At 44.4% G+C, this 27,721-nt stretch overlaps 1 protein-coding gene across 2 annotated transcripts in view; it reads left to right on the top strand.

Annotated features, from left to right (window-relative positions):
* KALRN (kalirin RhoGEF kinase) overlaps window positions 1-27,721 on the top strand; it is a 588,759-nt gene that overhangs the window by 350,030 nt on the left and 211,008 nt on the right. For both annotated transcript variants that reach the window (XM_007449683.1, XM_007449684.1), the window contains exons 26-33: window positions 5,750-5,819; window positions 8,226-8,315; window positions 12,164-12,256; window positions 16,909-17,020; window positions 18,641-18,831; window positions 19,264-19,365; window positions 20,693-20,835; window positions 23,892-23,994. In XM_007449683.1, the coding sequence (XP_007449745.1) occupies window positions 5,750-5,819; window positions 8,226-8,315; window positions 12,164-12,256; window positions 16,909-17,020; window positions 18,641-18,831; window positions 19,264-19,365; window positions 20,693-20,835; window positions 23,892-23,994 (904 nt within the window). The remainder of the gene's footprint in view (window positions 1-5,749; window positions 5,820-8,225; window positions 8,316-12,163; window positions 12,257-16,908; window positions 17,021-18,640; window positions 18,832-19,263; window positions 19,366-20,692; window positions 20,836-23,891; window positions 23,995-27,721) is intronic.

Here is a 27,721-nt window from a genome sequence, read left to right as displayed (position 1 = left end):
ACTGCCCCCCCCCCCCCCCCCACTGATAACCACTAGTTCATTCCCTGTGTCTGTGAGTCGGCTTCTTTGTTGTTATATTCACTAGTTGTATTTTTTAAATTCCACATATAAGTGACATCTTACAGTATTTGAATCTTGACATTTCTTTAAAAGTTTTATTCATTTCTGAAAGAACCCCAGACGTTCACGCAAACTCTTAAACTCCTTGCTTTGCTCGTTCTCCCATGATTTATTACATATAATGATTGAAATGGTGAGGACCAAGATGTTTCTATGGAACAGCTGAGGAGGAATATCCCATCATTTGTGAAGTGTTGTGACCTCTTGTGCTTTAATGTAAACTCATCACATCTATTTGAAGTAGGTAGAATAATACTGATCAGACGTACATAACCTGTCATCTTCATAAGCTTCAAATTATAAAGCAAAATAAAGTTTAGTACTGCCGCTTACCATCAACAATTACATTGAGATGGTAGTGCATATCTTAACTCAAATTTATGAATTGATATGCCCAGCACGAAATAAATAGCTTTTAAAATTCTTAGCTTTTTTATTTAAAAATTAAATCATATGGAGCTGAGGTAGGACCTAACAACCGGAAGCGCACTGGAATAGGGCAGTTGCCTTCAAAAGCTGACCTATGGACTGGATGCATTAGAATTACCCAGGGAGCTTTGCTAAACAGTACAGATGCTCAGATCCTAACCCAGAGGGCAGTGCACAGCCAGGTGTGATGTCCCCTAACTAAGGTTTTCCAAGAGTGTTCCTTAAGACAAAGTCCCCCCAGAAACGTTCCACTCGCAAAGAAGTTTGGGATGCACCGCACACTCTATCAGATACTTCAGAGATTTATAATGTGCCTCATCATATTATAGGATTTTGGAAGTCCTGCCATAAACTAACTAGTTTAGCCCAGCATCTCCCAAACTTACATGATCTGTGACCTTGAAATCCAATCTTTGCATAATACCCAATCAAGATTTTCCCAGGATATGGTTTAGGAAAAGGTGATCTACCATAGATTTTCCAACAGGCGCATGGTGGGGAGAGCTCTCTCGGGATAAGTCTACAGGAGTGGAGCTTATTAAGATTGGGAAGCACTGATCCTGAACAACTAATGTTTATTTAGTGCCTGCTATATGCCAGGCAGTGGTTTGGGTTCTTTACCTACGTGGATTTATTAAATCCTCACAACATCCCCACGAGGTTATTTAAAGTTGAGAAAAATGAGACTTCGGAAGACCCCCTCACAACTGTGAACTCTGGCTCTTTGACTTGAGCTTGGCTGTGGGAGGGAAGGAAGGTGAGGCCTCGGGTCAGTAGAAAGGTGAGCTAGCAGTGGCAGCTGCCATTAAAACCCGCATTTTCCGAAAAGGCATTAATTGTAGCAATGATAGTCTATGTACTTAACTCATTTTAAAGTGCTTTCACTTCTTGAGAATTTTCAAGCAGAGCATCCTCCCATAGGTTTTTGATACCTGCTGTCACCAAAAGTCAGGGTATTGCTCTATTTAAACTAAATAAAATTCTAGCACCATCTTCAGCATCTAGATCAATTATCAACTCTGTGGGTATAATTACCACTGTGTGCTTAAAATTAACCTTAAGTGACCAGGCCACTGACCCTGGGTCATAAGTCAAGGAAGGAGGGACACTCTCCCTGAGTCGTCACAGAGTCCTTGCAACTTCTAAAGCAAGAATACAATTTTATATCTTATGTGGAATGTCATGATCCAGGCTGTTGTATCATTTATTTGATTGCCATTGAAGGAGAAGGGCCTATATACCATGGGGGTGAGAGGGAGGGGATTGGAGTGAGATCCTGAGAGTGGGGAAGTGGAGGTTTCCTACAGCCAATAGCATTTATTGTAGGTGCCCAGGGCTCCAAATTCGCCTCTTTCTCTCTTCTTCCAAGTACTCTTTCCTCCTAGTCCTGCTTTCTTTAAAGCAGTTCATTTCCTTTCACCAGTCCTTGTCCTAGAATAGCTCATCAGAGTTTCTTCCCCGGACTCATCAAGCCGTTCCAGCGGCCCCCCGCCCCACCCCGGCCCTGTTCAGCCCATATGAGAAATGACTGTGTAAAGAATATCTCAACACCTGAAAAAACTACCTCTGAAGATTTTGTACATTTTATTATTTAGTGTTCTCATTGGAAAGAGTCATATAATAAATGTCTTTCAGAATTTAGTTCCAGAAATAAAAATTATATTAAAATAGATTAATATTTTAACATATTATGTTATATATAGTAATGAGCCAGATTGCTTCTCTTTGCTACGAAAAAAGATGTTTTCTTTTTGGCCTTGAAAAAAATTTGATCCTCACTTATAGCATTATATAATTTTTTCCTATTTCTAATTTAGAAGTCATATTAAATACATGTGTGTCACCTGCAGTTCTTCTAAAAATAGCAATAAGTATGTACTTACTGATTTTTGAGCACTGCATATTTGCATTTTGTAAGCCCAAATTGCATTATAATCACTGCTGTTCCATGATTCAGATCAGGATTCTCCAAAATTCAGGAGAAAGATGATTATCATCAAATGGGTATTGCTAGGAGTCTTCAAAATTTTTTAAGTGACTTTTTCTTATTACTGAAGTAATACCCATTTGTTGTAGAAAATGGGTTGGACAAAAAATATCATCTATGATCCTATCAATCATTAGCATTTTGGCCTTCCAAATATGACTTGCCAAACATTTTTTAATTGCACATATATATTTCTTTAAACCAAAACCAACATCTTTCTATGTCATTGAAGGGAGAACACAAATAACATATATATAGAATCCATAACCAATTGTAATTACAATTGTAAGATGCTGCCAGCATTCTTGGACAAGAGGACTCAAGTAGTGTAAGTCAAATCAATAAAATTTATTTGTTCCAGTGGTAGAGGTAGGCAATGGAATCATTCAGACCTGCTTTATATCTTTTAATTTAATTTTTGAATTAATTTTTTAAATCAAAATTAAATAGAAAAGTATAGATCGAGAAGACCCACCCACCACTATCTTCATTCACCCTGTTCCTTCACCTGGTTTCCTATGGTAATGACTTTTTTTTAATGTATTTGTGTTGTTTCCAACCGACTTTTATTTCAGACAGTACTGTGGTGAATGCTCTTCTTTATATGTCATTTCACATGTGTGAAAGTCCGCTTGCTCTTCTTTTTCTTTTATTGAGGTATGGTTGATGTATAATATCATATAACTTTCAGGTGTATAACATAGTGATGCACAATCTTTAAAGGTTATACTCCATTTATAGTTGTTATAAAATATTGGCTATATTCCCTATGTTGTACAGTATATCCTTGTAGCTTATTTTTTTTACATATAGTAGTTTGTACCTCTTAATCCCCTTTCCCTATCTTGCTGCTCCCCACTTTCCTCTGCCCACTGGTAACCACTAGCTTGTTCTCTATATCTGTGGGTCTGTTTCTTTTTTGTTATATTCACTGGTTTGTGGTGTCTTTTAGACTCCACATATAAGTGATATCATACAGTATTTGTCTTTCTCTGTCTGACTCACTTCACTTAGCATAATGCCCTCCTACTCAATCCATGTTGTTCAAGTGGCAAAATTTCATTCTTTTTATGGCTGAGTAATATTCCATTGTATATATACCACATCTTCTTTATCCATTCATCTCTTGGACACTTAGGTTGCTTCCGTATCTTGGCAATTGTACAGAATGCTGCTATGAACATTGGGGTGCATGTGTCTTTTCAAATTAGAGTTTTCATTTTTTTCAGATATATACTCAGGAGTAGAATTGCTGGGTCATAGGGTAGCTCTACTTTTAGTTTTCGGAGAATGCTCCATGCTGTTTTCCACAGTGGCTGCACCAGTTTACGTTCCTACCAACAATGTAGAGGGTTCCCTTTTCTCCCCACCCTCTCCAGCGTTTGTTATTTGTGTTCTCTTTGGTGATGGCCATTCTGACTGGTGTGAGGTGATATTTCAGTGTGGTTTTAATTTGCATTTCTCTGATGATTAATGATGTTGGGCATCCTTTCATGTGCCTGTTGGCCATCTGTATGTCTTCTTGGGAAAAACATCCATTCAGGTCTTCTGCCCATTTTTAAATCATGTTGTTTGCTTTTTTGATGTTGACTTGTATGAGCTATTGATATATGTTGGATATTAATCTGTATTGGTTATATCATTTGCAAATATTTTCTCCCACTCAGTAGGTTGTCTTTTCATTTTAGGTAATGACTTTCTTTTTAATCACTTTATTGAATTACGGTTGATGTAAAAAGCTGTACGTATTTAATATCACAACCTGATGCGTTGGGGGATAACTCTGCACCCATGAAACCATCACCACCATCAAGGCCATAGACATATTTATCACCTCCCAAAGTTTTCTCCCCTATTATTATTATATAAGAACACTTAACATAAGATCTACCCTCTTTGCAACTTTTAAGTATACAATACATTATTGTTAGCTATAAGTATTATGCTATATAATAGATCTCCAGAACTTATATTGCATGACTGAAATTGTACACTTTGCCCATTAGTTTCTTGGGTTGGAAATAAGAGTATATATTATTTACTTAGACAAAAGGCAGAATATTAGATACATTCTTCCACACCTTGCTTTTTTCACTTAACAGCCTGCCCTGGAGATCTTCCATGTGAAAACCTAAAAAGCTTAGTCATTTTTTATAGCTACATAGTATATGGTTCTGTGGATGTACTGTAGTTTACTCTGTCATCTATAGACCATCTTTTGCTGTTATGAACAGTACCACAGTGAATCTGCATGTATATACTTCATGTTACACACATGTGACTACAACTATAGGACATTTTCCAAAATTAAAATTGCAGAGGCAAAGATAAGTACATTTTTTATTTTGATAGATGTTATCAAATTGACCTGTGCAAAGATTATACCGTCTTCCATCTCCATCAGAATGTTTCCCCACAGCCTCATATTATTTTTTATTTGAAAAACTTTGTGTGAGTTTTAAAAAGCAAATTCCATTCCAGTGATTCTGGCTTATTTGCGCTTATATTCTCTGAGCTCAAACCAGTTGTTTAATATATTAATTCAAAGTTGGTATAGTCAACTCTTTATTATTTATTAAGATAGAAGGGAGCCCTGGCTCAGATATCCACAATGGCAGATAATTCAGTAGTAATTCAATTCAGCTTTGAAATGTATTACGACTTTTTCCCCATTAAATTTTCTTTCCTAACAATGTCAGCGTTAGGAAACGTTAACTCGGTTTTTAGGACAAACTGGGTGCTGATGGAAGAAGAAAGTGAAAAATTGGAAAGAAGTCAGTGTAGGATTCAGAATTTTCCCACCTATCTCTGGGATCATAGATGATATTTATTTTGTTCTTTTGATACCTATATCTGTATATTTTTAAATGTTACAATGTGCTCAGATTACTAGTGTAAAAAAATAGTCATAGTTACTGTTAAAATGAAATGCCCAACACAAGTATAATATTTCATTATTTTCAGCCTGAGAAGTGTAAACCCTTAAGGGAAACAATGTTAAGTAGCACTAATTAATCAATTAATAGAAATTTTAATGAAATTAGTTCCAACATATTTAAAATCGCTTGTTACCACGTGTTGCTTAGAGAGTAGAGAAGCCACGTGTAAATAATGGAGAGTTTACGAGGTTGGGATGACCTCAGTATAAGCCTCTGGCGGAGAGGGGGTCAGCAGTACAGAGATGTCTGATTTGGCCTTTCTCTCCCCTTGCAGCATCTTCCTCAAAGAGCTGGAGAAGTATGAGCAGCTGCCTGAGGATGTGGGACACTGCTTTGTTACCTGGGTAACCGACCTGAGCTTCTCCTCCCACTGTCACATGCTTTCCAGGAATGCAGATGCTACCAGATGACATCACTGCTCAGTGCCTGAGCTGATCGGTGTCCCTGAAATTCTAACACAGGACCAAGGGCTATAGAGAGGGGCCACGAGTAGATCTGAAAGAAGCAGTCTGTCCCTGAGGAGCAGAGCCCTCCTTGGGAAAGGTCCTTAGATGGTGTGTCCAAGCTCCACCTTAAGTTCTCAAAAACTTTCTAAAATTGAGATGTCAGGAGATTGGAACAAGACCCCCACCCTTGGTAGAAGAACTACTCCAGCTCCATCCACGAGTTGTTTTGTTTTTAACAGGATGAGGATTAAGGAATTAGAGCTTTAGAAATCCACCCAACCACTGTTTACATTTTCTTCCTTATTAGAGAACAGACTCCTTGGGTATCCATCCCAATTCTGACCTACAGGATGCATATCTAGTCATTCTCTTTCTTGGGCCAAGTAAATGGGCTGAAGGTACTAGGTTCTACTTATACAAACAGAAACATTAGTGTCTGTCAGCATCTCTGTGCCACTTTATCCTGAGTTCAGGTTCATGGTATGAGTGCCAACATCTTGAGGGAAGTCCACCTAGTACAGTAAGTGCAACTAAACATGGAAATCCTTCCCCAGGGCCAGGAGCTCTAATATTCAACAGTTAACTAATTATAACTTCCACTCAAAATGGGCTATAATTACTTTTCCAAATGTTTTCACTCTTCAGAGAGTTTGTGCTCTTAACAGCCCTCTGGAATAGGCAGGGCTATGGTTATGTTTTATATTCTGTATACGGAAACATTTCAGAGGAGATAGGACGTTGGCTATAGCCCATTGACATGTAATTAATATCACAGCTCATCCCACAACTCAAGACCTGAGTTACTTCCGTTTTCTGAACCTATAACATTTGCTTCCTGGCACACTCTCATTTCTTAAGGAAGTCTCAGACTGCCATCTTATTTTGTGCTGATACATTTTTCACCTCTAAATACGTGAGCCCATGCACAGTTCACATTAGTGCTGATAAATAATTTATGATCCCTTGCATGGCCAGTGTCGAGAAAAAAATGAGATTGACCATTAAGGGAAGGTTTGGGGTTTTTTTTTTTTTTTTTTTTGGTATCTTGTTTCATATATTGTGGATTTGCCTTACCATCAACCATAAGTATGGTTTATCAATATCTCTTAGGGATGATGAATGCCTCCCAGGTAGTATATAAACCCTAAAACTGGTTTCAGAAAACCTTTCATGATTGTGTAAAATATGCACATTTTGCCAAGAATGATCCCAAAGTGACTTTCTTAAGTCTTATAATCTTAATTTATGAGTGTAGTGCAGGAGTAAAGGGTAGAAAGAGTTGTTTGCAATGTACTGAACAGCAACAGTTATTACCAAGAAGCCTGAAGGCAGCTGGCCTGGGCTCCACCACTTTGTAACTATGGGAATTTAAAGTTACTTAACCAACCTTATGCCACCATTTTCACAATTGTAAAATGGGGATGATAATAATAGAACTCACGACATAGGGTTCTCATAAGGAACAAATGAGTTAATATATATAAAGAACTTGGGAAAGTGGTGGCATAAATGAAACCTGCTATAATTAAAACATAGCTAGGCTGCTTTCTTAGAAGAGGACATCCCCAATGTGGTATAGGCACGAGGATGGGAGCATTTCGCAAATGGGAAAAGTGCTTGGTGGCCAAAGTGTACACACCCTTTCCAGTGGAAAGGCTGTGAAACACTGACCCAGAGGATCCCAAAGACATAAGAAATGAATTTCCACCAAGCCATAAAATTCTTGACTTGAAGTAGCAATCTGGTTAGGACTCATTGTTCAGACCCTGCCCCAGAGGATCACCCTGCTTTCCTTTGCCCCATCATTGCTTCTGGGAAGTGGGGGACGGTAGCATAGGCGTTTAACATGCCCTACAAACTGCCCCCAGTGGAGACATTTGGAGTTCTAGCAGATCTCCCTCTGAGATCACACTTCGTTTTCATTCTTTAACTTTTGTTTTCAGAGCAAATGCTGTCATTTTTCAAGATGGGAAGCACAATTGTAGGTAATCCAAAAAGGGGGATAATCTCTCAATAAATTCTCTCCAGCTTCAGGATACATGAGGATATGTGAATTGTTTTTTTTTTTTTTTAATTCTATCTAGCACTGACTAGTATTAAAACGAGCTCACTTTCAGTGAGCTTTCTCCCCCTACTGATAGGAAAAAAGCATCCCAAAGTTTGTGAGGGGAGCACAGGCCTGATGAGCCCAGCACATTTGCCACGGATAATCCTGTATCACGCAGTATCTGCCAGCCCTTGCTGGCAGTCAACAGAAGGGAGCAACTAATGGATGCTGACCTATTATTGTTTTTGTTTTTTTAGGCAGACAAATTTCAGATGTACGTCACCTACTGTAAAAACAAGCCTGATTCCAACCAGCTGATCCTGGAGCATGCAGGCACCTTCTTTGATGTAAGCTGCAAATTTCCATCCTTGAACCACTGATGAGCAGGTGGAAATTGCTTCTCTACTTTGAGGTCATGGGTTTTTAGCTATCCTTTGTTCCTCATTTTTCTTTACTGGCCCCTCCAAACCTCTCTCTCATGGATAAAACATGGAGAAAAACAAAAGCAGTGTTTATCTTCTGTTTTACTCCATCCCATCTCAAGTGCTGTGGTTTCGGATAAGGCGCATTTGCCTCCGTGCCTCCACACGGAATCCAGCTATAGCCGTAAATCTCACAAGCAGAGGAGGGGTACTAGGATATTCCACTTCTACTGCAGATATAGCTCCTCAAACGTAGGGGTTCCTCAGAATGTGCTCTCAGCCCAGCCACATCAGCATCACCTGAGACCTTGTTAGAAATATGTATTTTGGACCCCACTCTAGATCTATTGAATCAGAATCCCCAGGGCTGGAGCCCAACAATCTGAGTTTTAAGGAGCCCTCCAGGTGACTCTGATACCTGCTCATGTTTGAGAGTCACTGACTACTCTAATGCAATTGTTTCAACCTTGACTGCCCATTGGAATTACCTGGGGAGCTTTGAAAAATAGTGATTACGGTCCCAGTCCTGGTTTTGATATGATCAGCTTGGGTTTGGCCTGGACATTGAGAGTTTTAAACATTTCCAGGTGAGAGTAACGTGCAGCCAGGGTTGAGCACTTATGCTGTGATGGAAGCCAAGAGAAGACTCAGAGCCGATGTACCTTGTCTGGTCCTCTGGTTTTGGGTGAGGATGCAATCCTGTTGGTGAATGATGGTATATGTACTGCTGGTCCCCAGAGAGTGACAGAATCAAACGGGTCACTGCAGGATGCACGGGAAGAACAGAGGGAGAAAAAAAATGAGAATAAAAAGTGAAGTTCAGTGAGAGATAGGTGGCAGCAGTGATGGCCATTCTGGTCGTCATATCATTTTAGTATCTATCAATATAACTTTCTGCCTACCTCATTCCATCTATAAATCTTTGAATGTCTACTGTATGCAAGATAGTGTGCCAGGCCCCATGGGGAGTCAGACATTCAAACATGGTTCCCATACTCAAGTTTACAAAATAAACTTTCTCTGAGCATCTTTCTAGCCTGAAATGATTCTACAAGTGTCTTGTTGCTCAGTGAAGAAATGACACTTGAATGGGTAAAAGCCAGACAAGAAAAAACATACGTGATTTTTAAAAACGGAGTATTCCTATGGAAATGGTCCCAAAGTGGAATTTCTGAGGTTACATTTGTTTAAACAGAAAACCCAAGAAAAGCCTTTCTCTAACTCGGTATCAGAATTTATTGACTATCATCTGGGATGCCCTATAGCGCTATTATCTCTGCTTAATAATGTATTTCTCTTAAGACGTTTCTGGTTATTTATCAACAGCAACCAGAAGGGTCTTTTTGAAGGTTTAAATGCACTGTGTCCTGTTTTCCACTCCACATTTTTCTGAACATACATGTCCTGTGCTCTGAGCACGCCTCAGACTTTTCTTCCTTATCTTTGCTCACACTGCCCTCCCTGCCTAGAATGGATTGTGAGCCCTCTGCACACACAGGTGCGGGTGGGCACACAGGCCCACACAGACACTCTTAGAAGTCCTTCCTAGCCTTTAAAGGTCACGTGTTGCTTCCTGCATGAATCCTTGCCTCTCTCTATGCGTGCAGTGTCCCCTGTGTCTCTCTACGGCGTTTGTAACAATCTGCCTTTCGGCAGGTTAACAGTGGACCTTGCTTATTACACACACCTCCCCCCACCTGTGAGTCCCTTGAGGCTGACTGATGGGTTGCCTGGCTCATTTTGTACATGTTACAATGTCTGGTGCCAAACTGTGTTCTCCTCTAGTCTTACATTCCTCATATCCCTGTTTCTGGACTTTGACTTGCAGTCAGATATACTCCAAATTTCACACCCCACCCCCCATTTTCCAAGGTCATGCCTGATGAGCCTCTCCGTTAGTTGGGGAGGCCAGTGGAAGCCAGAAAACCAGACCAGTAGCAGTTCCTGGAGCTTGGCCCAGGGGTGGGGAGGGAGAGCAGTAAACTCTCCTGACTGTTCCCAAAGCACTCCAGAAAGCATCATCTTTGTAGCTTTCCCCCTTCCGTCAGAAGGGTTTCCCTAAATTCTACACCTAGAAACCATCTACTTTAGGCCCTCCTTCTATAAGAGATAACCCCCCAATAAAGACAGTCTTATTATCCATTATTGTAAAGAGAGCACAGAAAATTCAAGTCCGAGAAAGACCCACACATTGACATGATCCGGAATTTTCTACTCCAAACATGGGAACCGTGAGGCTGTGGTGTCTGGTGCCATGTTGATACTAAGCTTGGTTGGGCTGACCTCAAGCCTCTGGAGGCCGCCCCTTCCTCCCTGTCCACATGAAGCCTTCCCCGAACTGACACCTTGTCAGAGAGCGAAGTCTGTCAAAGGTGCGCTATTGCCTGTCCTCTCCTGCCAAAGCCCCCAAGTAAACTCACAATGTTCATTTGCCCAAATAGGGTCAAGCTGTCCGCCGTTTGCCCATTTTCCTTGAATAAGTCCTGCTATAACTACACACCTCTAGGGAAGAGGCAAATGAGTGAGAAAATTGCTACTTTCTGGGATAGTTGGCGGAAAATGGAATTTTTAAAAATTATAATTCCCTCCTTTTCACCCTCCTTCATAGCCGCGTAGCAAGTCCTATCTTGTCGAGCTTTAAAATGTTTCTTATAATCCTCCCAACGCTTTGTTCTCACTAATCTTTGTTTATGGCAAGCCCCCACATTACACACCTGGAGATACAGATGTATACTATACATATGTGTAAAGGGTACAATATAATTGTTTAGTATACTCCCAGACATGTGCAACTATTTCATCATCTCATAAAGCAACCCCATGCCCTTTAGCTATCACCCCTCCACCTTATCCTCCTTCCTACTCCCCCAGCTCTAAGCAACCAATGATCTATTTCCTATCTCTATAGATTTTCCTCTTCTGGACATTTCACTAAAAATGGAATGATATAATATGTGTTCTTTTGTGACTGACTTCTTTCGCTTAGCATAAAATTAAGATTCATGTATGTTGTAGCGTCTCAGTACTTCATTCCTTTTCATGGCCAAATAATATTCCATTGTATGACTAGACTACATTTTGTTTTTTCATTCATCAGTTGATGGAGATTTGGGTTGTGTCCGCCGTTTCACTGCTCTTAATAATACTGCTATGAACATTTTATACAAGTCTTTGTGTGGACATATGTTTTGATTTCTCTCAGGTATATACCTAGAAGTGGAATTGCTGGATCATATGGTAACTGCGTGTTTACACACTCGGACTTTGGCAGTGATCTCTGAACTGGTCTCTCTGTCTCTGTTTCCCAGCTTCCACCCTCTGTGTTGCTATTAGGCTTATATTAATCTTTCTGAAACATTGCTTTCACCATATGTTGCTTCTATTTAAGATCCACAATACTTTACCCCTGAGAAGCTCCCCATCACATCCTAATTCATTCTTCTAGCTCCACCCCATCAATGACCTACATCCATCTTCTCATCTAGGTGTATTTTCACTTTTCTAGAATCTAGGTGTGATCCTCTGTTCTGCTCAGGTATGGTCCTCATTATCATCTAAAGATACAGTGATTATTTCCTGTGTGTTTTGGTTTATACATTTTCCCTTGATAGAATGCCATTCCTCCTCCTTTTCCCAGCAAAGAGCAGTTTCTCATAGTTGTGTGCCCTTTTCCCTTTTCTCCTCTCTCTCCTTAACCCAGCCCACCTCCTCCCAGAAGACATACGTGCACATGGCCCTCTGTGTCTAACGGTGCCCGTTTTTAATCCCTGTAGGAGATACAGCAGCGGCACGGTCTGGCCAACTCCATCTCTTCCTACCTAATTAAGCCCGTCCAGAGGATCACTAAGTACCAGCTGCTCCTGAAGGTATCTGCCCTCCCCTCTCTGCCACCCTGACCACACTGTTGACCAGGCCCAGGGAGTCCCAGCTTTGCCCAAGGATGGGAAAGCTTCCACCTGAAGACCTTTCCTCTACCTGGAGCAGAACTTCAGAGATGAGCCCACGCTGGCACTGCTGGTTCTAGACTGCATGTTTTATCCCATGAAATTCCAGATGCTTATTGGGGTGGGGGAGAGGAGAAACGGGAGCAAGAATGGATTGTGACTATTTTCACATGCATCCACCACTGCACAGCTTTTAGTGACTGCCACCCCAGGCACTGGCTGGTACATAGAGTCTCTCCTGTCCTTCCCTTTTAGGCAGATTCCTCCTGGTGGGCCCTGCTTCCGATGGGATCAGGGCTCAAGGTGTTAGGGGCAGTGCCAGTCTACGTGGGCAGTGGAGGCCCAGGGCAGCACCTACCGTTGCCTTAATCTCCGTGTTTGTCAAGACTAGGAGGTTTCAGAGAGGAAATAGTTAAAAAAATACATATTAAAACACAGTGGCACTCTGTATCTGTAGGATCCCATATGTTAGGTGTTCTTCTGGAGCCAACCAAGAGATTTGGGTTTTTTCCAAAATCTTTTTCTTTAAAAGTCAGATAATCAAATTATGTAAAATACTGAGTGATTTGGGCTGATTCTTCTCAGAGAAGGACACACTGACAGTCTGAAAATATGACATTTCCCCAACAGAAAGCCTGGGACATCAATATCATAGGCAGTTATATAACCTGTATCTATATTAATTCTTAATGTGCAAGTGTGGAGTTTTCCCTAAGTTTGAGTATTTTGCTCGTCGCTCCTCAAATGCAAAGGATAAAAGCATAGGGAGAGGCATGTCATAAGTAGTATAGTTCCAGAGAAAATCTGGTGAAGTTCAGCTCTGTGAGATGCTTGCTGAACCTCACATATTCTGTCTGCTTCACTAAATCTGAAAACCAGTCTAGTTTCAAATCTAGATTCTAGTCACGTTGGGGTGTGCCCAGCTTTCCAGTCTGTGGGGTCTTCCTGCCTTAGCACTTGTAGCTCCGTGATAAGAGGAGTGGGGGCAGCAGTGAGTCATGCCCTGACCTGTCTTCTCACCTCTGGATCAGGGGAGGGCCCTGCACCGCCCTTCTTCCCCTTCAGCCTCCTCCTTCAGACCGTCTCCTTCTTTGACTCCAGGAAGAGACAACTGGGCTTCACTTCCAGGCCCTCCAGTCTCCCAACCCTGCAGAAATGACTCAGAGAATCACCACAGGGCATCACGCCCTTGGCCTTTATTGAGACTGGTATCAGAAATAACCATGTGCAGAACATCACGGCTGTTTGGGCAGAACTCCTGCTGGCATTTTGAGGATGCCATCCTGTCTGTTTTTGAATTTTCTTATATAAAGACTCACAGAAATTCTCCTAAGATCTCGGAGTGGTGGCGAGAGGCTTCTCTTCTGAAAAATTGGTGTGCTTCCTACCTTTAAATCACAAGAGCTTGAGGTCCTTGTTTGCCTTTGACTGTCAAGAGAGTTAGCATCCACTTTTGTGGTTACTTACAGGAATTTCTCCTTAGCCAGATTTCTGTGTATAATTATCCTCTCCTTCTCTAGCGCACTTGATGCATGACGCTTCTAAATGATTTTTCTTGTGCCAGAAGACTTTTTTTAAATTTATTTTTGTGGTCTTCAAATTTAAGTATCCCAAAGCCTTTTCGGGAATTGGTGGGGTTGTGCATTGAAAAAACAAAACAAAACTGGCATGCCCACCCACACTGCCAGGGTCTTAAATCGGTTAAGATGCAGTTCGAAAAGAAATATAGTTTTTCACCTCCCCCTGTTAATCCCATAAGGCTGAAGTTCCTAGGAGGAATTTTGTGACCTGGACAAGGGAGGGAAGTAGAGGATGGATGGGCTTCCCTGTGTTTTGCTTTAGGCAGATGGAGGGGTGGGCTCTGGGCCTTCATTCTGTAACTGGATGTTTTAGGAAGAGAGGACCATGCAGGTAACTGAGAAGGGAGACAGTGAAGGAGGGGGAATTTGTTGTAGAGACATTGAAAAATTATTTGGGACAAAAAAGAGTTAAGATAAATTTGACCTCTTTTAAATGTGCTGGTAGCAGAGTGCTTGCTGAGTAAAAGAAAAATAGTTTGCTTTTACTATAAATAAATAATATGGGATTTATTTTCTTATTAAAGTTAGTTTTATTCAAGTAAATTGATATTTAATTATCAGTATCCTCTGGGGTTCCTCCCTTTAGGTGTTGCATGAAAGTGAAAGTCAGAGTGTTCAGTAGTCTGCATGTAAGTCTGCTACAGCTGTCCTTTTGGAGTCTAAATTAAATGTGGAGCCTTCTCCTTATCGTAAACCATAGCAGGGATCTGAGGAGAACTCATTGGTTTTGCTAGTTGATCGGTGGACTTGCCAAATTGCTTTGGGAGGTTAAACTAATTGGTGTTTTCTGTTGCAAACTGAAGCGTATCTTTTTTTTTTTTTTTTTTTTTTGGCTGAGTTGGGTCTTTGTTGCTGCGCGCAGGCTTTCTTTAGTTGTGGCGAGAGGGGGCTACTCTTCGTTGCAGTGCACAGGCTCGTCGTTGCGGTGGCTTCTCTTGTTGCGGAGCACAGGCTCTAGGCACGCGGGCTTCAGTAGTTGTGGCATGCGGGCTCAGCAGTTGTGGCTCACAGGCTCTAGAGTGCAGGCTCAGTAGTTGTGGCACGTGGGCTTAGTTGCTCCACGGCATGTGGGATCTTCCTGGACCAGGGCTCAAACCCGTGTCCCCTGCATTGGCAGGTGGATTCTTAACCACTGTGCCACCAGGGAAATCCCGGAAGCATATTTCTTATTTTTCTCTTATGTTTCTGCCTAGAAGTTCCTTTGATGATGTATGAGAACAGGTTGGGAGGATTAAAATTAGGAAAGGATGGGGAGAATCAGAGAACTTCAGGTTGGCAGAAGTAAATACAGCTTTCTAAACAATGATGCTATTGTACTGACTGGAACCAAGGACAGAGCTGAGAACTGATCATGTCTACCTCCCAAACACGTACTCTGGGCAGTTCACCTCTTCTTTGGACACTCAGAGCTCTCTTCTTCGTATGGAAATGTATCCAAGATGACACAAAGGCTTGGATTCTCATATCAGATGCTCATTAATCAGATAATCTTACCAAGTATAAAGCTTTACTAATAATTTCAAAGATACAAATAATCCCCAAACAGAGGTAAAACACAGAGAGAAGATCACCAATAGCTCCAAGTCCTTTCTTAACAGCATCAGGATGTGCTGTGGCCCTGATTAACATGCAAGGTTTCTAAATGATGTATGTTGCATCCTATCACTTACCCTGAAGAGAGCCATTTTGGTCATGAAATGTAATCAGTTTTACCTTAGACAGTTGTGTAGCTTATGTGATGTTGCCCATGGATTCTACGTTTGTTTACCATGAGAAGTCCTAGACAGACCAGATATATCCTACTAACAGCACTCCATAAATAAGTACTCTCCTGCTAGCAAGTACTACTAGTTTGTCAAGAGGTCTGTCATTAATGTGTTTATAAGGTTTGATCTTGTCAACTTCTTTCTTTCCTGGAAATGCATCCCCACCCATGTCCACCCATTCCCTCTCTCCTCCACAGAAGGAGAGAGTATGGATTGTAGATCTCTTAACCTTTTCCTTCCCATTGTCCAAGTGAGCAAGATACGATAACCCTGAAAGGAGCAATGAAAGCCAGCATTCCTCTGGTTTGGGTGAAATCATTCCGAGTGGGCTTTATGGTTACTAAAATAGTTGGAAGTTATCTTTTTTCCATCCACCAGATACTATAAATCTTTTATGGATATAGTAATGACCTAGTCTCCAATGAGGATGTAAAAGAGAGGACACGCTCCAGGAGGACAGGTGGAAGACAGGTTGGCGTGGTGGATGGAGTACTTGGATTTGGATTCAGGAGACCTGGATTCAGGCTCCTGCATGGCCTCTAGTGAATTCTATAACCTGGGGGAAATCTCTGTCCCTTTTAGTCACAGTGTCCTCATCTGACAACGCAAGGACTAATCCAGAATCCCATCTATTGGCCCCAGGTTAGGAACTCCTGATCCATATGATCTAAAAATCTTTGATAACTTGAAAAACTATGCCTGTAATGTCCATAACCCCAAGTTGCTCCCAGTATGGTGGAAGTCATTCAGGCAGTAGAGGTGTGTAAAAAAAAGTGGTGCTGGCAGTAGGCATGCAGCGATGTATGAGTGCCGCGTGTCCTTCGCACACCATTTGTCTCCTCTTTATGATCACACAGCACTGCACCTCCGTTCATGTGTTTTGCCAGGGGTATTCCCTGACCTCCAGGAGGTCAGCTGAGTGACAGAGAATGCCCTAGTTGCTGACTTCTAGTGCCAGCCATTTGGGAGTTGGGTTGGATTGAGTTAGTTTGGATTAGACTGAGCTGAGGAAGCTCAGCCTGGGAAAAGCATGGTGGTTGAATTCTTTGGAGATAACCTTTCCACCCCACCCCGCTTTCCTTATACCTCAGAGGGGACCATTACAGAGAATGAAGCTGGTATATAAATCCTTGAGGAATTGGTATATAATTGCCTTGAGGGGTTAGGTAGCGGGAGGGTGGGGAAGTTGGGGGAAACGGTTCTCAAAGTATCTGGACTTTTTTCGCAGGAACTTTTAACTTGCTGTGAAGAAGGGAAAGGGGAGCTCAAGGATGGCCTGGAGGTGATGCTCAGCGTCCCAAAGAAAGCCAATGATGCCATGCACGTCAGCATGCTGGAAGGTAGCTGTCCTCTCAGCCTCCTCAGGGGAGCCGCCTCCTTTCCTAAGACCACGAAGCTTGTGTCATGGGAGGGAAGTGGCATGAGTCAGGCAAGGGGCCAAGCTAGAAGAGAGGAGAAATGGCAAATTGTTACATAGGTCCTGGGGAAGCATGAGAGGAGATCCACAGGGGCTAGCTCAGCTAACACCTGCCTCCAGGCCTGTGCCGAATCAAATATGTGGACAACTTGCTGCCTGAGAGGTAGAGTGGGACAGGCTGTCATCCTTACTATAAATGTGCTAGAGCCCCTGACCCACAGCAGCCCTCTTCCTCTGCATAGCATTTGCACTGCATTTGTCATCAGAATAAGTAGAAATCCTGCACATACACACACCCACCGTCTTTAGCCTTGTGCCCTGCTCTTTTTTTATATACTAAAATACACATAACATAAAGTTTACTGTCCTAACCATTTTTAAGTGTACAGTTCAGTTGCATTAAGTACATTCACATTGGTATGCAGCTACCCTCATGCCCTTCCTAGCTGGTAAGAAAAGTCCAGCCAGCTAAACCTGATAGGACTTTGCTGAAGCACGTTCATCGGCTGGAACCATGCTCTTGGGACCCAGAAACCTGGTAGAGTGAGACTCCAATAAGTGCTCCTAACACCGCAGAACAGAGCAGATATGGGCAGAGCAGCCTCTTTGGGGTGGAAACTGTTCGATGTGTTAATACTCAGTATCCCAATCTGGGCTGACAAACAGGTGAGATAAGGAAGGTGAGTCTACTCCATTGTACATGGTAAACCTGTGGGGTATTTTGTCTCTTCTGGGCTCCATCACCCCCCACCGCTTGCCCCGCCCCAACGCCATCTAAAAGACTTGGTCTGGTTTCAGTACTTCCTGGGCCACCCTCAGCACAGGAAGCCCCACTTCTTCATGCAAAGGACCCCTGATTACCTGCTCTAGACTGAGCCCTGACCATCTGAGCATGTTCCTAGTGTCACACTTTCTCCACCTCTTCTTTTCTGTTTGCACCTGCTCCCCACGCCCACCCCCACCCCTGCATGTCCGCCTCTGTAAGTACCCTCTCCTCCGGCCTGTCCCTGACGTGTATTCCGGATCCAGCTACTCAAGGGATGCTCTGTGCACCAGCAGCAGCGGCACCTGGGAGCTCGTCAGAGCGCAAATTCATGGGCTCCACCCCATCCCTACTGAATCCCAGTGTCTTGGGCGTTGAGGAATGGGCAGGAATCTGTGCTCTCATAAGCAATCTTAGGTGATTCTCACCCACACTAAAGTTTCAGAACCTCTATTAAAGTGGCATGAATATAAATTGTTGAAGGCTTGTGCACCACGCAGTATAGGAGCAATCCTAGGAAGAGTCCTAGGAATGGAACGTAAGAAATGAAGCAACAACAAATGGACTAGAGTGAAGGGCACTCAGGCAGGCAGTGTTTGTCCTCAGCCCCACTCCGAGCTCCAAGACAGGGACAGTGGGAGCTGTGGAGGGAGAGGGAGAGATGGGGTTTACTTTGCAGGAGGTCCCTGGCTGACAGTGGGGCTGGGGGAGGCTGCACAGGAGCTTTGCAGGAGGTTCCACTGATACTGGTTCTGGAGAGGAGACCTGGGTGTTTTTCAGGGTTCGACGAGAACCTGGACGTGCAGGGGGAGCTGATTCTGCAGGATGCCTTTCAAGTGTGGGACCCCAAGTCGCTGATCCGGAAGGGGCGCGAGCGACACCTGTTCCTCTTTGAGATCTCCTTGGTTTTCAGCAAGGAGATCAAAGACTCTTCAGGACACACAAAATACGTTTACAAGAACAAGCTGCTGGTAGGTGGGGCAGGGGGGGTCAGACGAGACTCCCCATTTGCGTAGTGCCCTTGGGTAGGAAGGGATCTTGAGCGCTCCGCTCACCTCTCCCCTGGCGCCGCACCAAAACCATCCTGGACAAATGAAAGTGCATCGTAGCTGGCAAGCGCCCCCTCGACTCCCACCTTTGCATCTTAGCGTTCACCGTTCTTCCAGTTGGCTTTGGGCGCCTCCCTCTTCACCTTCCCTCCCTGCTACCCGCTCCTCAGGCACGTGCCTGTAGGTCCTTGCATCCTGGGTAGAGGAACAGAACATCCGATCTGTTTAAGTTTGATTGACAGAGCCCCTCCCTCGGTCCTCTCCTCTCTGTTGCCTTTCCCTTCCCAACCCCAGCCCTAAGTCTCCCCACTGCCCTCCCCTTCCCCGCCTCTCACAGGCATTTCCTGTCTACAGACCTCAGAGCTGGGTGTGACGGAGCACGTAGAGGGCGATCCCTGCAAATTCGCCTTGTGGTCTGGGCGCACCCCATCCTCAGACAATAAAACAGTGCTGAAAGTAAGTACTGCTCTCTGCTGGGCACAAGACCGAGGCTGGGGATAGCTGAAGGGAACGCGGAGGGATGTGGGCAGGATCCACCTAAAAGCTGGGGCCTGGAGACTCCACCGGGCCACTGGGCTTCTCTGTCTCTCGGGAAGGGCAGCTTCACATGGGTGTTGAGATGCAAATTCTATCATGAAAGTAGCCTGAAATCTCAAGATGAGTGGTCTCCTAAGTGCAGGCACCTGTTGGAGCATGGCGGGAAGAAGGCAGGGAATGGCCTCAACAGGGCCCGCTTAAATGCGTCCTGTCCCTATGGCTCCTTCAAGTGGCAAGGACAACAAACGACCCTTTGGTAAACGGCACCTTGATTTGCTCCGCATTCACTCAACATTTTTTTTCCTGAACACCTTCCACATGTAAGGTATTCTGCTCAGTGCTGTGGAGGATAACTATGTATGGGATATGAACCCAGTCCTCTGGGAACTTGTGTTCTAGGAGCTCTAGTGAATCATACTAACATGGGAACTATGCTGATTGAGAGGAGTGTTGAGAAGGGGCCTTAAGGAGTCACCGCAGCTCCCCAGGGTGCACGTAGCCTGGGAACTGAGTCAGTGCCTGTGGTCCTGTTAACGTAACCGAGGAGAGATCCTGCACATGGCACACCCACCAGTCATGTGCTTACCAGGGAAGTGCCCATCCCCAAGGAAGAGACGGGCCAGCCCTGACCAAGCTTCACACTTGTTTACTGTGAATTGCCAGCATAGCTGCTACCTGACGTGAGGCAGAAGTACCTGAAAAACTTCCATGAAGACAAATGGGGTATTCATGGAGTGGTAGCAGTGCCTTCAATGAACAGGTTTACTGGGCTAAAAACCCAGGACTGACTTTCAATCAGCACAAGCCTATGTAGCCATATAGGTGTTGAGCCTCCTGACGTATATCCAGTTATACCAGTTGGTAAACGGCTGCTGCCTCCAAATGCCCCCTTGCCGCCCCTCCTGTACTCCCCAGACCTCCTCAGAATCTAGTAACTGAAGTGTTAACCCTTGGCCCAGCAGGGGCAGTTATCAGTGTTGGTCAGTGCCTCCCAGGTTATTAAATACTTTGAAAATCATCCCGTAGAAATCTACATTGAGTCTTGGGGTCATAGCCCTGTTCTAGGAGTTGGAGAAGCATGTCCCTGGGATTGAAGAGTCACAAGTATAAAGCGAGAGAAATAAACCCCTCCAACATTTGGTATCCTTGAAGATGATGGATTAAGCCTGCAAGAGGAGGGTTGAGAACTGTCTCAGTGGATTGAAGGGAAATGGGATTCTCACTCTCTCTCCCTGTGGCACTCCAGGCCTCCAATATAGAAACCAAGCAGGAATGGATCAAGAACATACGCGAGGTGATTCAAGAGAGGATCATTCACCTGAAAGGAGCTTTAAAGGAGCCAATTCAGCTCCCCAAAACACCAGCCAAACAGAGGAACAATAGTAAGAGGTAACCAGCGTCTCTGCCCCCAGAACAGCCTCACAGGCTTCCGGGAGGTGGGGGTGGGGTGAACCTTTGCTTCCATGGGGGCGGTGCACTCTGCAGGCGGCACCCCTCTCTGTGACACCCCACTGAGTTCTACCTAAGAGGAGTCACCTTCTCTTTAAGCATCTCATTACTGTTACTGTCAATTACATTCAGCAGGGCTTCCCTGGGCACCTGTCCTCTGATAAACACGGTGCTGGGTGCCCGGGGAAGATAAAAGGAAGTGTAAGATGAGTCCATTCCCTCAAGAACCACCTGACAGTCACATCTCACACGTGGAATAGTTAGACAAGAAGAAGCAGGACCACCCGTAGGGACAGGAAATGCTGCAGGCATCAAGGAGAGGGGACTTTGGATGAGCACTGGAGTGAAATGTCTGGGGAAAGCTTTGGGAAGGAGGTGGCTTTGAGTCGAGGCTCTCTGGACTGGCTAGACAGCCAAAGGACTGTAATGTGGGCGTGGTATGGTGGGACTGTCACTGCAGCTCTTACTGCAAGCCCCAAGAGTCCTCGTCTTCATTCATCTGAGATGAGCGATATGATGGGGCAGAAGAGGACTTATTTTTTATATCTGCATCTCTCTGGGCCCTTCTGACTCTGAGTTTTCCTAAGACCAGTGGATGACTGCTTAAGTATTTCTTTCTCAAGTCTCCGTGTTACAGTCACCTACAATGACTCTTTTGGAGTGCACTTCAAGAGAAAGCATATAAAAGCTTCATATCAGTTTTGGAAAAGAGAAAACAAAACAAAAACAGAGTTATGGAGGTGATGGATGTTGGTGATAACAGGCTGTCCTCTCCTCTCCTATTCATGAATGGATTAAATTCAGGAGATTTTAGTTGACCCTTTGGTGCCAACCAGGCTACACAGGCTTGGGAGCCACCAAGGGAGGTGGTAGCCAAAAGAAGGGTGTGGCTAAGGTAGAGAGAGATTCCTCCAGGAGGCAGGAGCCCCAAGACCAGCATGACCAGAATAAGGTCCCCTCTCGTGCTGAAGGAACAATTAGGACTGTGTTAGGGAGGGGTTATTTTGATTTCAGTTACCTTTGTCCAGAGTCCAGGTAAGGGGCAGACTTAGTTTGGCCCTAGAGATAGACCCTGCTGTACGAAGCCTCTTCTTCAGTAAAGAAGAGAGAATGGAAACAGTTATAAGGAATTGAAGGTCCAGGACCGTGGTGGGAAGGATATTCAGGTGAGCTTATCTAGGGTTACTCTGCAAAAAAAGCCCCTTTTTCCTATAGTAGGAGAGTTTGAGCATCTCTAGAACATGGGATGGACATATCTTGGAAATGCCTCACACCTTTTCTTGGTCATTGTCCTGTGATGAGAGGGGGAGAAACCTTGGCAGTCTCTGCAGAGAACAGCCAGGCATTGTGTTATTTCATTAGCTTGGCTCCCTGCATATGGGGACAGAGTTTACAGAGGAGTGGATTGGCTTGGGTAATACAACCGACACTCCTGGATGGGCTCCCCACACCCCCCAGAACTGGCCTCATCTGGTGTGGACCAGAAGGGCCTGCAATGGGCCAGAATAGTGGGAAGCGGAACGTACAGCCAGCTCTCAACTGTCTACAAATGGTGGGGAGCACTGGTCCAGATACCTGAAACAACAGATGATCTGAAACTCCTTTATTTTTGGTTTTGAAATACATCACATGATTTCTTTCTACAGCAGATCTTCCTTCCTATGAATCTGTGGCTTATATTATTAAAATAAATTGGCATTTCCCAAGCCCACAAATGGTGGTGAGAGAACAATTGACTTAGAAGTGTTCTGGGTAGGAGAAAACACTTTTTATGACTAGCAGACCCAGTGTATGTACATTGGCATGCCATGTATGCCCACGTGCACACACGTGTCCACACACACTCACACTCCAGATTGTAGTTATTTAGACTCTGAGCTTCGGTATATGGGACATGTTGCCCACGTGGTAACACTGTCAGGACTGAGTTCCCATTTCCCCTAAGGCTATACTTCTCCATGAGCAGTATCAGGGGTGTGACTTTCACAAAGACCTCCATAGGGAGAGCTGTCACTTCCTGGGCTGGTTTGTCCAACCCCTGGCCCCCATCTCCAGTTTTTCCTGACACAGACCCTTCAGCCTTTACCAGTTCCCAGGCATCTAATCCCTGTTGGCCAGAGCTTTGGGTTCAGTGTAGGATTGGGACCCAGTTCTAAAGCTGGAGAGTTGAGGGAGCATGTGAATGGGACAGCAGTGTGGTCTAGGGGCCCAGGAAGGGGTCCAAACGTCAGGAATGCACTTAGGAGACTATCTTATCAGACACTCAGGAGCACAGCTGGCGGAAAAGCTGCTGCAGAATCTGTGACTGTCCTCTTATCTTTGAGAAGATGCCTTGGTCTTCTGTGTTAATAAGAAATCATCATAAATAAGCATGAGATCACCAAGACCCACCAAAATGAAGGCAATAAACTCCTCCAGACCCAGAAGTTGAGGGTCCGACCTTCCCAAGGATAATCTCCCCTGGAGAAGATGTCCCACCCCATTTTCTTGAGCAAAAGAAACAGCGGTCAAAAAGATATCTTCTCAGTTCTCTTCTCTTTATAAGCCAGCTATCAACCACCCCCACCCTGTTACAGCATATACAGAAAATCTGTTTGAATACCCTGAACTCTGGGACTGTTGCAGATGACCCAGGCAGCTGGAGAGAAGCCTAGGTTCTAAGCAGGACATACTTCTTCCTACTGCCTTTTATAGACCCGTTCCTAGTGAAAATAAGTAAATAGCTGCCCACTCTGCTCCGTGGGCCAGAGGAGTTATGGAGAGGAGTCATTTGTGTTCAGTTATCAACATAGTGATTATGTATTTGCTAAGTGCAAGAAGTGACATCATTGAAAATTACATGGGACTGCTTCCTTTCATGGGATAATTTTAGACACATCCCTGCTGGAAAGTGCTAAGGCTCTGCTCCGCCAGCCCAGCTGGAAACCCTTGTGTGCTCTAAGCCCACAGTCGCTCCCCCCACCCCCACCCCTGTTGCTTTTCTCTTCTTCCTGCAGGGATGGAGTAGAGGATGTTGACAGCCAGGGGGATGGGAGCAGCCAGCCAGACACCATCTCCATTGCCTCTAGGACCTCTCAGAACACAGTGGACAGTGACAAGGTAGGACAGTGCCCCAACCTTCCTTGCCCCAAGACTTCTTGTTGGCTTAACCACCCCTGGAGAGTTAACCCCTAGAGGAATTTCTCCCATGGTGGAGCCTGACCTCAGGAGCCAGTGGTCTCTTTGTGCCGGCCAAAGGGGAAGGAGCAGGGCTGGAGGAGGTATGTCACAGCATGGAGATCTTGTCTGAGGGGCAGAAGATGGAGGTGGCCAGCCAGACCTCTCACGTCATGAGAGTTTAGCAGAACTGGCGAGGGTGGAGAGTGAGTCTGGGTTTCCTCGCCTTCTGAGATGCCTCACCGGCGCTGCCTGGGCTGCTCTGCCTTGTGGGAGGCTGGAACTCAGGGAGCTGAGGCTGGGATAGTTTCCAGAGACCTAAATTTAGACCAAGATCAGTGATTTGGGAAATGGCCACAGAGATGCTGGTTGCAAGGGGCCTCCTATCCGAAGGGGCTCTGGTGGAAATGATGCCCTCCTCTGGCCAGGGTATTGGGGCTCAGTTCCTGAGGGGCAGAGGACCAGGCAGTGGTATTTGAAGCGGCGTGGAGGGATGTAGTTGTCTCAGGAGAAAACCTGGTCACTTGCTTGCTTACATTTTGGAGCAAATAAGCACAAGTTAGGAGCTCTGATGGGGAGCCAAAGAAAGGAGAAGGTAGCAAAGACTCAGTGCGTTTGCTCAAGCTAGCGGAGCAATTCAGCGGTCTGAACGTGCAGCAGGGCCGGGGAAGGTTCTGTCTCTGACGCTACTCTCATTTGCTTACCTCAGGGTCGGAAGCGTTTGAGATGATCGTTTTCTGAATACTAGGGATTTTATTAATGAAGGTATGGGTTTACAAGGACCATTTGGCCCTAGTTTCTAGACCCAGTATTTTGGCCTTAGTCCTTCAGCCTCAGGCAACAGGCTGTGTCCTCGCTTCATTTTAGTTTTCTAAGTTAGGGGCATTTTTCAAAGATAATCTGCACTCATTAGGATTTTTCCTAATTTTTTTCTTACTGGGGGAAAAAAAAAAAAAGACTATGCCCCCCAAACCTCCTAAGATCATGGTGTTAAATCATGCTGTACACTAGTGTGCAAGGACATGCAAGGTAATGAATTCTATCTGACGTCCTGCCTTCAAGTTTCTAAGCCACTTTTGACTATCAGAGTGGATGGAAAATTGTTTTTTTCTACTTGTAAAACATACAAAGAAAACTATTTCTGTACTTTCCTTTCTCCTCTGATCCGTTGTTTAGAACTATAACCTAGAGTATCCTATGAATGAAAGTGTTTATTTTTAAACAGTCAGTGGGTGGTAAGTGAAGTGCATGTTTCCCATGTTCAGACATAGTAGCCTATTAATTCCATGGTCTGGGGGATGCCTCCCTTCCAGCTGCTGCTTTGTCTTCCCCGCGGCCCTTAAACAGACACCTCTGCCAGAGACAGCTGTCTTAGGAAGCCCTGGCTCCAGCCTTTCCTTGTCCTCTGGCAAGGTGAGTGTGGTTAGAATAGAACGCCTCTGACAGCAGGCATTTCTTTGTTAATGAGGAACCCTGGTACTTACACATTATCCACAAGTAAGGAAACTGACGCCCAGAAAGACTGAGTGACTCGTCTAAGAAAATCCTAGTAGTGAGTGGAAAAGCAAGAACCAGAACCCAGGTCTCCCTGATTCACTGTCATGTTTTTCCCTCACTCTTATTAAAGTCAAAGCTTTGAGCTCCCAATGCTAAGATGAACCCAGCTGGCCAGACCTTCTGCACATTCCACAAAAACCTCAGTCTCATGTTCATGACAAAGCACCCACCACATGCCGAGCTCTGTGCTGGATACTGTAGAGACACGTGGATGCTTTGTTGAGTGTGAATCCTTATATGTGTAATTTTCGTTTCATGTATGTCTCTATAGCCAGGCTCTTAAGCCCTGATGAGGGCCGGGGTTGTGTCTGTCTGTTTCATGGCTGTACCCTCAACACATAACACACATGGATGCTCAGGAAGTACTTGGGGAATGAATGAACAGAGTGGGTAGAGAACTCCGGCATGAAGAGGAAGCTAAAACAGGTGGTCTGAAAACAGCCAAACATACAAATATTGTATTTTTAAATATGCTAAAGAAGCCTAGAAGTTTCCTTACTTGTAAGCAGAAAGCTGCAGGTAATGTTCCCGGCCTGTTGGGAACATTAGCCCTTAATTACCTTCTCAGGCCTTGGGAAACATGGGCAGCGGGTTGGGAGATGAAGAAAGATTCTGTGTTCTGCCACAAAACCTGGAAAATTGCTTAGAAATAGTCAGATAAAGGGAGGGCCTGTCTGTGACCTTGCACTGCAGTTAGAATGTTCTTACTCTTCTGACACTGAGCAGTGAGATCAGGACAGCCAGGTGTTCCCTTGACCTGTCCTGTCCTTCGTCAGAGAAACCATATATTGGTATCTTTGAATTCATAGATGTTATCAACAAAGTTAAATTTCCCCCTATCTATACGCGTAGACCAGGAAACTGGTCTCCATTGGTTTCCAAGTGGTCAGGTGAACAGACTCTGAAGAAGAGAAAGAGCAAGTGTGTTGATTCAGGTAGGCCGAGCCTACCTGGGCAAACAGGTAGGCTGTGGGGAGAGGATGGGGCAGAGGACCCTCACAGGGATCAGGGTCATTTTATTGGTGAGTTTCTAGGAAGGGCCCCAGTCTTCCTCTTCTAATCCAGAGGAGTGAGAGTCGTAGCACTGTGGGCTGGGTGGATGGTAAATGTAACCGTTAAAGGGCCATGACAGACGACCTTGAGGAGCTGTGGGGCCCCAAGGCCCCTCTGCAATCCCCTTGTGTGTCCTTTGTGCGCTGGGGTGGGGTGGAAGGAGTTTGGACGTACCTGGATTCAAATTCCAGCTCTGGCACTCACCCTCTGTATCACATTGCCTGAGTTACTGCACCTGAATTCCCCGACCTGTAAAACAAATACCCGTCTCACTGAGTCCTTGCGAAGTAAAATATATTTAGTTGGCATCTATTAGACATTCAGTAAAGGTTAACTTTCCATCCTTATTAGAGGGGAAACAGAAATTTAGATACTGTGAATAAGAGTGCACAATTATTAAGCAGACTGAGGATCTTTGGAAGTTCTTGAGTAGAGTTCTGCCCTCTGGGTCCTTGGTTCATTAACTGTCAGTAGGTTTTTTTCTATATTAGACCTAAAGGGATGGAACATCAGTTTACTTGTCTGTAATAGGGCAACTTTACCCCTCTTCCCATTTGCTAACCCTTAGAATCTAAGACGTAGCTAAGACGTAGCTATTTGTAGTTAGCATTGGCTCGTGGCTTATTTTATTATCCAATGGGTTATGGTCCATTACTGCCAGGCATTTCATTTCAATCCTCAGATTGTATCACCTTTGGCCAGTGGTAACCCCTAAGGCTTTAGATATTTGAAGACAATTGTCTTTTCTCTTAATCTTCTTTGTTTAGAAGTCCTCAGTTTCTCCAACTATTCCTTGTATTAATGTGTTTTCCGACCCTTCCATATCCTGGTTGCCTTCCTCTGGTTTACTCTAGTGTGTAATGATCTGTATAAAATGGGGCCTCCAGCATGGTATATAAGTACATTAGGTGTGATCTAACCGATGCAAATTCATCTCCTTGTTCTAGAGCTACTATGCCTGCCCTCCTCCCTAAGAAGGTTCACCGTGTCTAGTAGGGTGTACAGTGCTGGCTCATAAAATCTCCTTGCCTGTTTTCGTGGACTGCCCTTAGTTCAGCAG

The sequence above is a fragment of the Lipotes vexillifer genome, unplaced genomic scaffold (assembly GCF_000442215.2).
Source record: "Lipotes vexillifer unplaced genomic scaffold, Lipotes_vexillifer_v1.1 scaffold1378, whole genome shotgun sequence".
NCBI classification, from domain to species: Eukaryota; Metazoa; Chordata; class Mammalia; order Artiodactyla; family Lipotidae; genus Lipotes; species Lipotes vexillifer.
This window is presented reverse-complemented; position numbering and strand designations above follow the sequence as displayed.